Here is a 17277-nt window from a genome sequence, read left to right on the forward strand (position 1 = left end):
TTTATTTGCGACTCCTCCCTCGCTCCCGAGGTCACGGGCGTATCACGTGGACTTTTAATGGCTTAATCGCCTGCATGGCAGTCGTGCTGGCAGGTGAACATTATCCCTTCGCTAGCATGTAACATTTGAGACTTACGAGATCCATTTCGCCGCTGATGACAGCCTCGTCGCCACCTTGAACAACCCTCGTTTTTGTATGATGGATAAAAAGCTGCCAGCTTTGTCCCTGTGGAGGTCAGGGGTCAAGCAGGGCTCTGCAGCTTGTGACTTCACACAACTTGACAGCACCATCACACAGAAAGCTGGTTCCATTTTGTAGTAGTTTGTCATTTCTCCTGCGGTAAGATGCTCAAAAACAGAGCAGGGGACTGGTAAAACCGTGGCATAATAACGTAAAAATATCGACAACTTCATATTCTTTACTTCGTCTCACTTTGGCCAAAAATTGAGCAAGTACAAACTCCATTTCCATATGAGTTGGGAAATTGTGTTAGATGTAAATATAAACAGAATACAATGATTTGCGAATCCTTTTCAACCCATATTCAGTTGAATATGCTACAAAGACAACATATTTGATGTTCAAACTCATAAACTTTTTTTTTTTTGCAAATAATAATTAACTTAAAATTTCATGGCTGCAACAGGTGCCAAAGTAGTTGGGAAAGGGCATGTTCACCACTGTGTTACGTCGCCTTTTCTTTAAACAACACTCAATAAACGTTTGGGAACTGAGGAAACTAATTGTTGAAGCTTTGAAAGTGGAATTGTTTCCCATTCTTGTTTTATGTAGAGCTTCAGTCGTTCAACAGTCTGGGGTTTTGTTGTCGTATTTTACGCTTTATAATGCGCCACACATTTTCGATGGGAGACAGGTCTGGACTGCAGGCGGACCAGGAAAGTACCCACACTCTTTTTTACGAAGCCACGCTGTTGTAACACATGCTGAACATGGCTTGGCATTGTCTTGCTGAAAAAAGCAGGGGCGTTCATGAAAAAGACGGCGCTTAGATGGCAGCATATGTTGTTCCAAAACCTGTATGGACCTTTCAGCATTAATGGTGCCTTCACAGATGTGTAAGTTACCCATGCCTTGGGCACTAACTAATACACCCCCATACCATCACAGATTGCTGGCTTTTCAACTTTGCGTCGATAACAGTCTGGATGGTTCGCTTCCCCTTTGGTCCGGATGAAAAAATGTAGAATATTTTCAAAAACAATTTGAAATGTGGACTCGTCAGACCACAGAACACATTTCCACTTTGCATCAGTCCATCTTAGAAGATCTCGGGCCTAGAGAAGCCGGCGGAAACTCTGGATGTTGTTGATAAACGGCTTTCGCTTTGCATAGTAGAGCTTTAACTTGCACAAACTGTATTTACTGACAGTGGTTTTCTGAAGTGTTCCTAAGCCCATGTGGTGATATCCTTTAGAGATTGATGTTGGTTTTGATATAGTGCCGTCTGAGGGATCGAATGTCACGGTCATTCAATGTTGGTTTCTGGCCATGCTGCTTACGTGGAGTGATTTCTCTAGATACTATGAACATTTTGATGATAATTTGGACCGTAGATGTTGAAATCCCTAAATTTCTTGCAATTGCACTTTGAGAAACGTTCTTAAAAAGTTTGACTATTTGCTCATGCAGTTGTGGACAAAGGGGTGTACCTCGCCCCATCCTTTCTTGTGAAAGACTGAGCATTTTTTGGGAAGCTGCTTTTATACCCAATCATGGCACCCACCTGTTCCCAATTAGCCTGCACTCCTGTGGGATGTTCCAAATAAGTGTTTGATGAGCATTCCTCAACTTTATCAGTATTTATTGCCATCTTTCCCAAATTCTTTGTCACGTGTTGCTGGCATCAAATTCTAAAGTTAATGATTATTTGCAAAAAATAAAAATTTTATCAGTTTGAACATCAAATATGTTGTCTTTGTAGCATATTCAACTGAATATGGCTTGAAAATTATTTGCAAATCATTGTATTCTGTTTATATTTACATCTAACACAATTTCCCAACTCATATGGAAACAGGGTTTGTACTTTCTGAAAATGTACATACTACAAATAATTATCTTAGCAAAAAACTTGACTAAATTGAAAACTCTGAGGAAAAAATTGGTTGCTGAAAGTTAACATCTGCCCTGAACGCTAATGAATAATGAAGCCGCAGTGAGTTTAGCGGGCTACCATTGCATTGTGGGGAATGGAGTAATGGTGCGTGCAAAACAGCAGCATGCGGCTGTGGCCTGCGGGCCGGTTTTAATTCTAATCAAATATCATCCCGGGGGCCATAGATCATTCAGTCGCAGGCTGGATCTGGCCCGTGGGCCTTGACTTTGGCATAGAACAGGGGTAGGGAACCTATGACTCTAGAGCCAGATGTGGCTCTTTTGATGACTGCATCTGGCTCTCAGATAAATCTTAGCTGACATTGCTTAACACGATAATTATGCATAATTTCGCTGGTAATCACAATGCTAAAAGTAACGTGCAAAATATAAAACATTCTCATGCATTTAAATCCATCCATCCGTTTTCTACCGCACCTGTTCAAGAAGTCGCATTAATGGTAAGAAGTATTGTATGTCACGATGGGGGGGGGGGGTCGCAGCTTGCTGCAGGGTCGTTCCCCCAGGAAGGCAGATGGACTACTCGGGACATGGCATTTAGGTAAAAACATGATTTAATTTAAACTAAAAAAATGTACAAACAAAAATCGCTCACAGTTGAGGCACAACTTGGGCTAAAGAACAAAGCTAACGCATAAACAGACTATGAACATAAACCAAACAAAACTTACTTGGCATGGCATGAAGCACGGAACTATGGCAAGGCATGAAACAAGTCAGCACAGGGCGACTGACTGGCAAAGACAAGCTTAAATACTGCCAGAGACAGGTGGACAAAATGAGTAACCAAGGAAACCAGACAAGGGAGTGGAAAAAAACAGGAACTTAAAGAGTCCAAAGGACAAACAGCACATGGTCAAACAAAAACATGATCAACATTATTGGTTAGCTTCAGAATAACAATGTTATTAAAAATAATAAGAGACTTATTATACTCTAAAAATGTTGATCTTACTTAAAAATGCACGCATTTAGTTGTATTCAGTGTTAAAAAATATGATATAGCTCTCACGGAAATACATTTTGAAATATTTTGCTTTCATGGCTCTCTCAGCCAAAAAGGTTCCCGACCCCTGGCATAGAGGATGCCAAAAATGCATTACCTGGTCATGAAAATAGATTATATGTTTTAAAGCTGTTAGTGTTAAAGAATACTGTAAATTGTTTTATGATGTATTAAAACATAAAAGCAGTTGTACGTTTCCTACACAAATAGCATCCAGAAAGTATTCACAGCCCTACACCTTTTATGTTACAGTCATATTCCAAAAATGGAATAAATACATTTTTGTCCTCAAAATTCCATCCATCCATTTTCTACCGCTTATTCCCTTTGGGATTGCAGGGGGCGCTGGTGCCTAACTCAGCTACAATCGGGCGGAAGGCGGCGTACACCCTGGACAAGTCGCCACGTCATCACAGGGCCAACACAGATAGACAGACAACATTCACACACTACGGCCAATTTAGTGTTGCCAATCAACCTATCCCCAGGTGCATGTCTTTGGAGGTGGGAGGAAGCCGGAGTACCCGGAGGAAACCCACGCAGTCACGGGGAGAACATGCAAACTCCACACAGAAAGATCCCGAGCCTGGATTTGAACCCAGGACTGCAGGACCTTCGTATTGTGAGGCAGACGCACTAACCCCTCTGCCACCGTGAAGCCCTCCTCAAAATTCTACCCATAAAAAGGAGAACTTTTTTTTTTTGTTTATTTGTTTTTTAGAAATGTTTGCAAATTTATTAAAAATGAAAAAAAAAACAGAGAACTCACATGTAGATAAGTATTCACAGCCTTTGCCATGAAAGATAGGAGAAATATAATCTTAGAGAAAAATGTAATTTAAAACATTTGTATGCACGTACAACACTTAAAACCTTCAGTATATCAGTATGTGGAATTAAATTATGGAATGGATTAAGCAAATAAATCAAACAATGTACTAAAATGATCCACTTCAAGAAACTCTTCAAACTAAAGTGTTGACAAAGTACAAAGAAGAAGAACCATGATGAACATTCTGAATGTATTTCATGCATCCTTTCATTTTGTAGATAATCTTATTCATCTCAACATTTGAAATACAACTTACTTCACTAATTATTATTTATTTATTTTTATTGTTATTAGTTATGGAGTAGATTGTGAATAAATAGAGAAGAGGAAGTGAACAAAAGTTGTTGCAATTGCTATGTAAAGGAAAAGAGGTAGGACTAAATAAGCTCTGCTTCTTCTTATTCCTTTTTGAACATGTTGAATAGAGAACCTGGAAATTGTGATGTATCATGTTGTATGCTTGCATGTTCCGAATAACACAAACTCAAGCACAAACGTGAGATAAAGTGCATCTCGTTTCAACTGATCATCCTTGCGATGTTCCTGCTTAATTGGAGTCTACCTGTCACGCGTTTGGCGCACTTGTTGACTACTTCGTGGATGCACAACGACCAGTCAGCAAGATTGCAGGTAAGACTTGTTTTTAATACGTCTCGTCTCGATTACTGTAACGTATTATTTTCCGGTCTCCCCATGTCTAGCATTAAAAGATTACAGTTGGTACAAAATGCGGCTGCTAGACTTTTGACAAGAACAAGAAAGTTTGATCATATTACGCCTGTACTGTATATACCTTTATATACATATATACATACATATATACCTGTACTGGCTCACCTGCACTGGCTTCCTGTGCACTTAAGATGTGACTTTAAGGTTTTACTACTTACGTATAAAATACTACACGGTCTAGCTCCATCCTATCTTGCCGATTGTATTGTACCATATGTCCCGGCAAGAAATCTGCGTTCAAAAGACTCCGGCTTATTAGTGATTCCTAGAGCTCAAAAAAAGTCTGCGGGCTATAGAGCGTTTTCCGTTCGGGCTCCAGTACTCTGGAATGCCCTCCCGGTAACAGTTCGAGATGCTACCTCAGTAGAAGCATTTAAGTCTCATCTTAAAACTCATTTGTATACTCTAGCCTTTAAATAGACCTCCTTTTTAGACCAGTTGATCTGCCGCTTCTTTTCTTTCTCCTATGTCCCCCCCTCCCTTGTGGAGGGGGTCCGGTCCGATGACCATGGATGAAGTACTGACTGTCCAGAGTCGAGACCCAGGATGGACCGCTCGTCGGGACCCAGGATGGACCGCTCGCCTGTATCGGTTGGGGACATCTCTACGCTGCTGATCCGCTTGAGATGGTTTCCTGTGGACGGGACTCTCGCTGCTGTCTTGGAGCCACTATGGATTGAACTTTCACAGTATCATGTTAGACCCGCTCGACATCCATTGCTTTCGGTCCCCTAGAGGGGGGGGTTGCCCACATCTGAGGTCCTCTCCAAGGTTTCTCATAGTCAGCATTGTCACTGGCGTCCCACTGGATGTGAATTCTCCCTGCCCACTGGGTGTGAGTTTTCCTTGCCCTTTTGTGGGTTCTTCCGAGGATGTTGTAGTCGTAATGATTTGTGCAGTCCTTTGAGACATTTGTGATTTGGGGCTATATAAATAAACATTGATTGATGCATTGATTGATAATATAATAAAACAAAAGAACACTGACACAAAAATACAAAAATATAACGTGCCGACCGCACGCGAAGCTAAGGCGGAACTTAGCACTTGGAAAGACATAGAACAGACTACATAACGTGACTTGTTGCGTGAAGCAAACAATGGACCGAGGAAGAACTAAGGAATCAGGTGGGCTTAAATACACAAATAATAATCAGAAACATGTGTGTGACAGGAGCCCGTGAGGAGAAGCACAAACAAACAAGGAAGTGCTCAAACAAGGATCGGCAGAGTCCAAAAACAAACATGATGAAAAACATATCAAAAGGCAAAACCTTGAGTGGCCCAACCAGAACCCAGACTTCAATCTGATTGAACTTTTCTGGAAAGATCTGGAAATGTGTGCGCACTGACGCTTCCCATCCAGCGTGATGGATCTTGAGAGGTGCTGCAAAGAGGAATGGGTGAAACTGTCCAAAGATAGGTGTGCCAAACTTGTGGTGTCGTATTCAAAAAGACTTGAGCCTGTAACTGTGGTCAATCAACAAAGTATTGAGCAAAAGCTGTGAATGCTAATGTACTTTTATGTATTTTTTATAAATTTGCACATTTTTATTACGAGGTATTGCGCGCAGAATTTTGAGGACAAAAATACATTTATTCCATTTTGGAATAAGACCGTAATGAAACAAAATGGGGAAAAGTGAAGGGTTGTGAATATTATCCGGGTAAATAGCACATGTTTCTAGGTATGGACAGCACGGTGGTAGAGGGGTTAGTTCAGGGGTCACCAACCTTTTTGAAACCAAGAGCTACTTCTTGGGTACTGATTAATGCGAAGGGCTACCAGTTTGATACACACTTAAATAAATTGCCAGAAATAGCCAATTTGCTCAATTTACCTTTAATAAATAAATCTATATATACATATACAAAAAAATGGGTATTTCTGTCCGTCATTCCGTCATACATTTTTGCTCCTTTTACGGAGGGTTTTTTGTAGAGAATAAATGATGAAAAAAACACTTAATTGAACGGTTTAAAAGAGGAGAAAACAGGAAAAAAATTAAAATTAAATTTTGAAACATAGTTTATCTTCAATTTCGATTCTTTAAAATTCAAAATTCAACCGAAAAAAAGAAGAGAAAAACTAGCTAATTTGAATCTTTTTGAAAAAAATAAAAAAAATAATTTATGGAACATCATTAGTAATTTTTCCTGACGAAAACTAATTTTAGAATTTTGATGACATGTTTTAAATAGGTTAAAATCCAATCTGCACTTTGTTAGAATATATAACAAATTGGACCAAGCTATATTTCTAACAAAGACAAATCATTATTTCTTCTAGATTTTCCAGAACAAAAATTCTAAAAGAAATTCAAAAGACTTTGAAATGAGATTTAAATTTGATTCTAAAGATTTTCTAGATTTGCTAGAATAATTTTTTTTCAATTTTAATCATAATACGTTTGAGGAAATATTTCACAAATATTCTTCATCAAAAAAACAGAAGCTAAAATAAAGAATTAAATAAAAATGTATTTATTATTCTTTACAGTAAAAAAAATTAATTTACTTGAACATTTATTTAAATTGTGAGGAAAGAAGAGGAAGGAATTTAAAAGTTAAAAAGGTATATGTGTTTCAAAATCCTAAAATAATTTTTAAGGTTGTATTTTTTCTCTAAAATTGTCTTTCTGAAAGTTATAAGAAGCAAAGTAAAAAAATAAATGAATGTATTCAAACAAGTGAAGACCAAGTCTTTAAAATATTTTTTGGGATTTTTTAAATTCTATTTGAGTTTTTGTCTCTCTTCGAATTAAAAATGTCTAGCAAAGCGAGACCAGCCTGCTAGTAAATAAATACAATTTAAAAAATAGAGGCAGCTCACTGGTAAGTGCTGCTATTTTAGCTATTTTTAGAACAGGCCAGCGGGCGACTCATCTGGTCCTTACGGGCGACCTGGTGCCCGCGGGTATTGCGTTGGTGACCCCTGGGCTAGTGCCTCTGCCTCACAAAACGAAGGTCCCGAGCAGTCCTGGGTTCAATCCCGTTGCTCGGGATCTTTCTGTGTGGAGTTTGCATGTTCTCCCCGTGAATGCGTGGGTTCCCTCCGGGTACTCCGGCTTCCTCCCACCTCCAAAGACATGCACCTGGGGATAGGTTGATTGGCAACACTAAATTGGCCCTAGTGTGTGAATGTTGTCTGTCTATCTGTGTTGGCCCTGTGATGAGGTGGCGACTTGTTCAGGGTGTACCCCGCCTTCCGCCCGATTGTAGCTGAGATAGGCGCCAGCGCCCCCCGCGACCCTGAAAGGGAATAAGCGGTAGAAAATGGATGGATGGATGTTTATTTCTTTAAATTTTGATGATTAGTACTGGGGCTTCACGGTGGCAGAGGGGTTAGTGCGTCTGCCTCACAATACGAAGGTCCTGCAGTCCTGGGTTCAAATCCAGGCTCGGGATCTTTCTGTGTGGAGTTTGCATGTTCTCCCCGTGAATGTGTGGGTTCCCTCCGGGTACTCCGGCTTCCTCCCACTTCCAAAGACATGCACCTGGGGATAGGTTGATTGGCAACACTAAATTGGCCCTAGTGTGTGAATGTTGTCTGTCTATCTGTGTTGGCCCTGCGATGAGGTGGCGACTTGTCCAGGGTGTACCCCGCCTTCCGCCCGATTGTAGCTGAGATAGGCGCCAGTGCCCCCCGTGACACCAAAAAGTGAAAAGCGGTAAAAAATGGATGGATGGATATTCAAGTATGAACGGGAACCTAGAAGAACCACCTGGGGTTTCAGTAATAAAGTGAAAAAAAATAGTTTGTTTTTAAATTTAGATGCATTATAATGCAACAATGTGTTGCTATGTACATCCATCCATCCATTTCCTACCGCTTATTTCCTTTTGGGGTTGCGGGGGGCACTGGCGCCTATCTCAGCTACAATCGGGCGGAAGGCGGCGTACACCCTGGACAAGTCGCCACCACATCGCAGGGCCAACACAGATAGACAGACAACATTCACACACTAGGGCCAATTTAGTGTTGCCAATCAATCTATCCCCAGGTGCATGTCTTTGGAAGTGGGAGGAAGCCGGAGTACCCGGAGGGAACCCACGCAGTCACGGGGAGAACATGCAAACTCCATACAGAAAGATCCCGAGCCTGGATTTGAACCCAGGACCTTCGTATTGTGAGGCAGACGCACTAACCCCTCTGCCACCGTGAAGCCCTTGCTATGTACAGTATATCAAATATATTAGGAACGTATACACAGCAGTAATATGTGTTGTTTTGCAAGGCTTTTTTATTAGCGACCAAAAGTTGCGAACTTTATCGTGGATGTTCTCTACTAAATCCTTTCAGCAAAAATATGGCAATATCGCAAAATGATCAAGTATGACACATAGAATGGACCTGCTATCCCCGTTTAAATAAGAACATCTCATTTCAGTAGGCCTTTAAAGAGCATAAAGGTGACTAAAGTGTTATTTCATGTCTAGAACATCCATCCATCCATCCATTTTCTACCGCTTATTCCCTTTTCGGGGTCACGGGGGGCGCTGGCGCCTATCTCAGCTACAATCGGGCGGAAGGCGGGGTACACCCTGGACAAGTCGCCACCTCATCGCAGGGCCAACACAGACAGACAGACAACATTCACACACTAGGGCCAATTTAGTGTTGCCAATCAACCTATCCCCAGGTGCATGTCTTTGGAAGTGGGAGGAAGCCGGAGTACCCGGAGGGAACCCACGCAGTCACGGGGAGAACATGCAAACTCCACACAGAAAGATCCCGAGCCTGGATTTGAACCCAGGACTGCAGGACCCTCTGCCACCGTGAAGCCCTTGCTATGTACAGTATATCAAATATATTAGGAACGTATACAGCAGTAATATGTGTTGTTTTGCAAGGCTTTTTTATTAACGACCAAAAGTTGCCAACTTTATTGTTGATGTTCTCTACTAAATCCTTTCAGCAAAAATATGGCAATATCGCAAAATGATGAAGTATGACACATAGAATGGACCTGCTATCCCCGTTTAAATAAGAACATCTCATTTCAGTAGGCCTTTAAAGAGCATAAAGGTGACTAAAGTGTGTTATTTCAACAAGTCCCACCATAGAAAACATGTGGCTCTTCAAGTACCACCATAATGACCTACATTAAACTACAGTAGCGTAGTAGGCCAAAGTATTCATTTAAAACAAGTCAGAAGTTTTATTTAATAGTAAAGTATATTTAGTATATTTGAGGACAGTAACATTACACACAGTTTGAACAGAAACGGCGTATTTGAATATTTAATTAAATGATCCTTTGCCTACCATTAGATGGCGCTCACGTACCACTAGCAATATGCATATCACAGTTTGAGAATCCCTGGCCTAGGGGTTTCTTATAATGTTGAAAAACGTCTTTAAAAAGTCTTAAACTGTTTTTTTAGGCTCTAGCTATGAAAATATTTGATTTATAATGAATGATTCCTACTTTGCGAAATTCACTAATTGCAGCCCAAATGCAGCTGAGACAGGCTCCAGAGACCCCGCAAATAACAGCAATAAATCAGCAACAGCTTTAGTGTTTTACAAAAAAAAAAGGAATTGTTCGGACATGAAAAATAGATCGAACATTTTGAAAGTGTAATGGTTTGAATGAGATGAACACATTGGAAGGAGAAGGCAGGCAAAAAAGGGTCAATATTAATTACAATCCAAAGACATGCACCTGGGGATTGGTTGATTGGCAACACTAAATTCTGCGATGAGGTGGCGACTTGTCCAGGGTGTACCCTGCCTTCCGCCCGATTGTAGCTGAGATAGGCGCCAGCGCCCCCCCGCGACCCCAAAAGGGAATAAGCGGTAGAAAATGGATGGCAACACTAAATTGGCCCTTCCGCCTTCCGCCCAAATGCAGCAGAGACAGGCTCCAGAGACCCCACAACCCCAAAAAAGGGACAAGCGGTAGAAAATGGATGGATGGATCAATCAATTACAATACTATGTTTGAATGTTTTGGAGCATGGATGCACACTTGTAAGAAAAGGTACACTTTACATTAAACACTGATTATTTCTACTCTACAACATTTTGTCACATTATTTTTCCCACCACAAAAAGTTTCAAATCCATAATTCAGTTGCTATATTGTGAGTTTAGTACAGGAAAATGATAGATTTTTAGAATCCTTTACGGAGCCATAACTAAAATGATTTATCAATATGCTCCTTTAAAACATGGGTAGTCAACACTTTTTGACCTAGGGGCCCCACTTCTCCACTGCATAGGAGCCCTTTGGCCACTCAAATATTAACAATATTATATCTAAAGTTTACAATCTTGTCAAATTATATGAAACCATGTGTTAATCACAAATATTACTATTTAACACACAAACCTTAGGCTCAAGCCTGGCTGATTGGAAAAATAAAAACCAACCATATATACTGCATAAGAAGGGACTCATAAATAAATGACGGAAAAATAAATTATGCACAATTATGTTGTGCCAAAATAAATCAGCTGAATAAATAATGAATATGTTACCTCACTAAAGTGTGCAAATGAAAGTACAGCTTTAGTCATAATTTTTGCGCTTAAGAAACTTCTCTATCGCTTTAGCTACAGACTTCTTATGTTTTTTTGTGATCGTCATTACTGCTACAAGTGGTGGAAAAGTGTATTACAACTGAATACAGCTGCCGCCCATACGGACCACAGCTATGAATAAGATATTTATTGATGGCCCAACGGTGGGCTTGTGCCTCATGGTTAAAAAACACTGTTCTAGACCGCTCGCAGACCAACAATGGGCCCCGACGACCCTATGTTTTAGAAACACTGTTTTAAAAAAATCCCTATCGTCATCCAAATATGCAAACACTTTACAATCTGTGATGCCATCCTCTAGGAAATAGACTGATTCATTCCCTACCACACAGGTTCTGTTGTCTTTGCTACAAAAGCAAACTAGTATGGCTCTTAGTTCCTCTCGTGCTCAAAAACCTGCCTGACCTCTGATCTCACACCAGGGGTCGGCAACCCAAAATGTTGAAGGAGCCATATTGGACGTAAATACCAGAAAGTAATATGTCTGGAGCCGCAAAAAAATTAAAGACTTATATAAGTGTTATAATGAAGGCAACACATGAGCGAAGTAGCTAATTAGCTATATTAGCTAACTATCAGCATGACTATGTGTCCCAGGCTGATGCAAATCTTCATTGACAGATATGTTGAAATATAATATTTATTCTACACATTTGTACAACATTGGAAAACATTAGTAAAACCTCTCAGTGGGTGAGATAAGTCCTGGAAATGATTTTCCTAGAATGACCAAAGGTATAGATGTGTGAGTCCAAGTTAAAGGAAACGGCAGGCTGTCTTCTTCTAAGGGATTTATTACAATCTTTGCAAGCTGGGTAATGTTTGCTGTGGTTTGGAACAACATGGCACACAACTATCAGAAATGCAGCCAATATTTCATACGGATAATGTGTCACGAAACATGGAAAATAAACTAAGAGGACATAATTAACTGAGCTCCAATATACTTACAAACTAGGCATAATGTTGCAGTATCTACATACAGCTAGCCTAAATAGCATGTTAGCATGGATTAGCTTGCAGTCATGCAGTGACCAAATATGCCGGATTAGCACTCCACACGAGTCAATAACATCAACAATGCTCACATTTGTGCATTCACGCACAGCATAAAATGTTTGGTGGACAAAATGAGACAAAGAAAGGGTGGCATAGCTTGGTTGGTAGAGCGGCCGTGCCAGCAACTTGAGGGTTGCAGGTTCCATCCCCGCTTCCGCCATCCTAGCCACTGCCGTTGTGTCCCTGGGCAAGACACTTTACCCACCTGCTCCCAGTGCCACCCACACTGGTTTAATTGTAACTTATATATTGGGTTTCACTATGTAAAGTGCTTTGAGTTACTTGAGGAAAAAGCGCTATATAAATATAATTCACTTCACTTCATAAAGCACGTCTTTCTGTGTCAGCGTCGGAGAAAGTTATACATGTAAACAAACTGTTGAGTCACAGTCCACACAATGGTGAGTTCAAGGGCCGCTGAAATTAGTAGGACAAAAACTCTCCAAATACTCGCATCAGTGAAGAATAAACACAAACCTATTAAACAGTATGCTTTCTAAAAATTAGGAAGGTTTGTGTCGTGTTTTTCCTACTACAGAAACCATATTACAACAAAAAAAACATATTTTTCACCCCATTTCCATACAGTTTTGAAAAAGCTCCACGGAGCTACAAGGGCGCCATTAAAGAGCCGCAGGTTGCTGACCCCCGTCTTACACCAAACTAGAAAACAGCCTCTAAACATTTTGGGATTTCTAAATTGGGTCGACTTGAAACTTAAATCGTGCACTACTCAAAAAATAACATGAGCATTTTTAAAAAAAGAAAAGTAAAAAGTGGAGCATATTGCGACTTCACCTCCGCATGCGCCTCCTAACCTGTCTGCTCAGGTTTCTTGCATATTTGGTATTTATAACCGACGACAGCAGCTTGAGGAGACGCACGGATAGAAGACCCAGCGACTTTTAGCTAAGGACACAATCTGCATTGCAAAGTGGGGGCATGAGATAAACAGTGATGGCGATGCTCAGGAAGTGTCTCACAACGTGGGCGTGGATGAAACAGTGGGACATGCAGACAGGTGGCCGGGGGACAAGTTTGCAAGAAAACCGGTGGCTCGCCGGGGAAGAGACAGGAGGGCACGGGAAAGGGTTGAGGAGGAAGAAGAGGTGGAACGGGTGGAAGATGGAGAATAAGCAAGAAGGTAGAGGAAGATGTGGGAAAGACCTACCAAGGTCTGTTGGTACCTCAGAGCCTTCCTTTGCGACGCATCTGCAGCCATTGACACGCTGTCAGTGATCCAAAAATAACCTCGCCGGACACCCCAGCATTTTCACTGGCATGGACCACCACACACACACACACACACAAACACACACACAGTCCCACTTAAAACAACATGCAACTAACCACAAACTTTTTCACCACTCATTTAAACACACACACACTCCAAAAAGATGGTTGTGGACGCTGTCATGGTCTCCAAGTGGTCCAGAAGCTGAGGGACATCCGGGACGAGCCGGGCGGGACCTGACAGGCGGACAAAGCAGAGCAAAGCCATCTGATGAAGCAACGAAGGACACTTTCCTTTATTAGAACTGCAGACACCTAATCACACACACACACACACACACACACACACACTTGTTGCTCCCTGCCAGCCGGCTATTAGAGGTGTTTGCTGGATGGACTGAGCTCGTTTGGATGGGGCGGGGTGGGGGCGAAAGAGGGGGTGACGGGGTGTTTGTTGGAAGGGCACAGCACCCCAGCAGCCTCCCTCCTTCCCCCCATTGGGCTGCCCCCTGCAACGTGAGCAGGAGGATGCACACGACACCCCCGTGACAGCTCACACCTTTTCAGCCAATGATGCGGCTCCCCATAACGCTCACATATACTGCGCCAGTAAATCAGCCCCACACACACCCCCGAAAGTGCCAAAAGGTATTGCGATGCAACAAAGTGCCAACCACGCGCGCACACACACACACACAAACACACACACACACACACACACGCACACAACTCTGTCCTGGCTGCTCGGTACAATATGGATACTGCAACAACACCTCCCTTTAAAGGCCTACTGAAATTAGATTTTCTTATTATAGCAGGTCCATTCTATGTGTCATACTTGATCATTTCGCGATATTGCCATATTTTTGCTGAAAGGATTTAGTAGAGAACATCGACGATAAAGTTCGCAACTTTTGGTCGCTGATAAAAAAGCCTTGCCTGTACCGGAAGTAGCAGACGATGTGCGCGTGACGTCACGGGTTGTAGGGCTCCTCACATCCTCACATTGTTTACAATCATGGCCACCAGCAGCAAGATCGATTCGGACCGAGAAAGCGACGATTTCCCCATTAATTTGAGCGAGGATTAACGATTTGTGGATGAGGAAAGTTAGAGTGAAGCACTAGAAAAAAAAAAAAAAAGGTGACGGCAGTGGGAGCGATTCAGATGTTATTAGACAGATTTACTAGGATCAATCTGGAAAATCCCTTATCAGCTTATTGATTAATAGTGTTTTAATGAGATTATAAAGTCAAGCCTGAAAGTCGGAGGGCTGCGGTGACCGCCAGTGTCTCTGAAAAAAGCCGATGGAGGAGCCAAGATCACAGCTGCCTTTTTGACAGCTGCTGCAATAGGAAGGACGCTAACTCCGCACAAGTCTCGGGTAAGAGCCGACTTAATATCACAATTTTCTCATCCAAAAACTTGCTGGTTGACATGTGGTAGAGAAACATGTTCGCTAAAGCTTCACAACAAACAAAGAAACACCGGCTGTGTTTTGGTTGCTAAAGGCAGCTGCAATCCACCGCTTTCCACCAACAGCATTCTTCTTTGACGTCTCCATTATTAATTGAACAAATTGCAAAACATTCAGCAACACAGATGTCCAAAATACTGTGTAATTATGCGATGAAAAGAGACGACTTTTAGCCGTAAGTGGTGCTGGGCTAATATGTCCGCTCAACCAATAACGTCACAAACACGCGTCATCATTCCGCGACGTTTTCAACAGGAAAGTCCGTGGGAAATTTGAAATTGTAATTTAGTAAACTAAAGCGGCCATATTGGCATGTGTTGCAATGTTAATATTTCATCATTGATATATAAACTATCAGACTGCGTGGTCGCTAGTAGTGGCTTTCAGTAGGTCTTTAATCTTGTTGTAACCCAACTCAGCATTTCACTTTGACAATGATATGGAGTGCATGAGAAAGTAGAAAACCAAATGTAGCACTCTTTCACAACGTGTTTGTTTTTAAAACAAGTTCACAGCACAGTCAGCATTAATAGCACTGAGGAGTTGATTGTAAACAACAACATGGAAAATGTAACGCTTATACTAGGGGTCGGCAACCCAAAATGTTGAAAGTGTCACAAAGTGTTGGTGACGAACCCAAAGATCCAGGCACAGCAGGCTAGGTGCAGGAAACATAATTCAATGTCCAAAATAAAAAACACAAACCAGGAACCAGGAACAGGCAAACTGTAAACACGGAACCGGAACCAGCAAAAAGGGAAAACGGAAATAGCTCACATGTTAAAGCTAACAGGAAACCAAGAAACTAGGAGCTTGGCGAAAGCAAACTGCAAATAGCTATCAGGGACCAGGATACAGCTTACAGCTACAACGACAATACTCCAGCCCAGACTGGAGGGCAAAGCAGGTCTAAATAGCTAACTGGCTGATTGACACCAGGTATGGCCAGGTTCCAATCGGCCGCAGCTGAGGGGAAACAGCGCTCAGGGAGACAAGCAGGAAATAAAACATAAATAAACTGTCAGGGACAAGCCTGACAGAAAGAACCATATTACACTAAAAATAAAAAACAAAAATTTGTCTGGAGCCGCAAAAAATGAAAAGCCTATTTTAGCCTACTATCAAAATGACTTTAAAAGTCTTACGCAAGTGTTATAATGAAGGCAACACATGGCGTAAGTGTCTTTATTAGCTATATTAGCCTACTATCAAAATGACTTTAAAAGTCTTCCATAAGTGTTATAATGAAGGCAACACATGGCATATGTGTTTATATTAGCAATTTTAGCCTACTATCAAAATTACTTTAAAAGTCTTACATAAGTGTTATAATGAAGGCAACACATGACGTCAGTGTCTATATTAGCTATACATGTATACATGAATCCATGTATCCAAAATGATACATGGATGATACAGCAGAGGATTGGGAGAACGTCATGTGGTCAGATGAAACCAAAATAGAACTTTTTGGTATAAACTCAACTGGTCGTGTTTGGAGGAAGAAGAATACAGAGTTGCATCCCAAGAACACCATACCTACTGTGAAGCATGGGGGTGGAAACATCATGCTTTGGGGCTGTTTTTCTGCTAAGGGGACAGGACGATTGATCCGTGTTAAGGAAAGAATGAATGGGGCCAAGTATGGTGAGATTTTGAGCCAAAACCTTTGAATGGTTGACCAAATACTTATTTTCCACCATCATTTACAAATAAATTCTTTAAAATTCCTACAATGTGAATTCCTGGATTTTTTTTTCACATTCTGTCTCTCACAGTTGAAGTGTACCTATGATGAAAATGACAGACCTCTGTCATCATTTTAAGTGGGAGAACTTGCACAATCGCTGGCTGACTAAATACTGTTTTGCCCCACTGTAACTAATATAGACACATTATTTGTAACACTTATATAAGACTTTTAATTTTTTGTGGCTCCAGACAGATTACGTTTTTGTATATTTGGTCCAATAAGACTCTTTCAACATTTTGGGTTGCCGACCCCTGTCAAGAAGTGTCGCGCCATCACGACAAGAACAAAGTCAGACACATGCAGATCCGCCCTAAGACCATCGTGCTTTGCGGGCCACACGCCAGTGCATAACAGCCTAATCTCACAGCTCCACCGTCAGCCAGCAAGAAATGTCTCACTGCGACCCCCGCACGTGTGATGCCTTCTCAATGGGATTACATGTTACACATGTTTATTTAATGCCAATCCATTTTTATTCATAAAGCTATAATTTAGCCA

At 41.3% G+C, this 17277-nt stretch overlaps 1 protein-coding gene across 4 annotated transcripts in view; it reads right to left on the bottom strand.

Moving 5' to 3' along the window:
• Window positions 1-13894, bottom strand: part of LOC133561559 (chloride channel protein 1-like) — a 115713-nt gene extending 101819 nt beyond the window's left edge. For 3 of the 4 annotated variants that reach the window (XM_061914920.1, XM_061914918.1, XM_061914919.1), the window contains exon 1: window positions 13488-13894. In XM_061914920.1, coding sequence (XP_061770904.1) covers window positions 13488-13538 — 51 coding nt within the window. In that variant the 5' untranslated portion in view covers window positions 13539-13894. The remainder of the gene's footprint in view (window positions 1-13487) is intronic. The other variant, XM_061914922.1, reaches the window with a different exon arrangement.
• Window positions 13895-17277: the final 3383 nt, after the last annotated feature.

This window comes from Nerophis ophidion, linkage group LG11 (assembly GCF_033978795.1).
Source record: "Nerophis ophidion isolate RoL-2023_Sa linkage group LG11, RoL_Noph_v1.0, whole genome shotgun sequence".
NCBI lineage: Eukaryota > Metazoa > Chordata > Actinopteri > Syngnathiformes > Syngnathidae > Nerophis > Nerophis ophidion.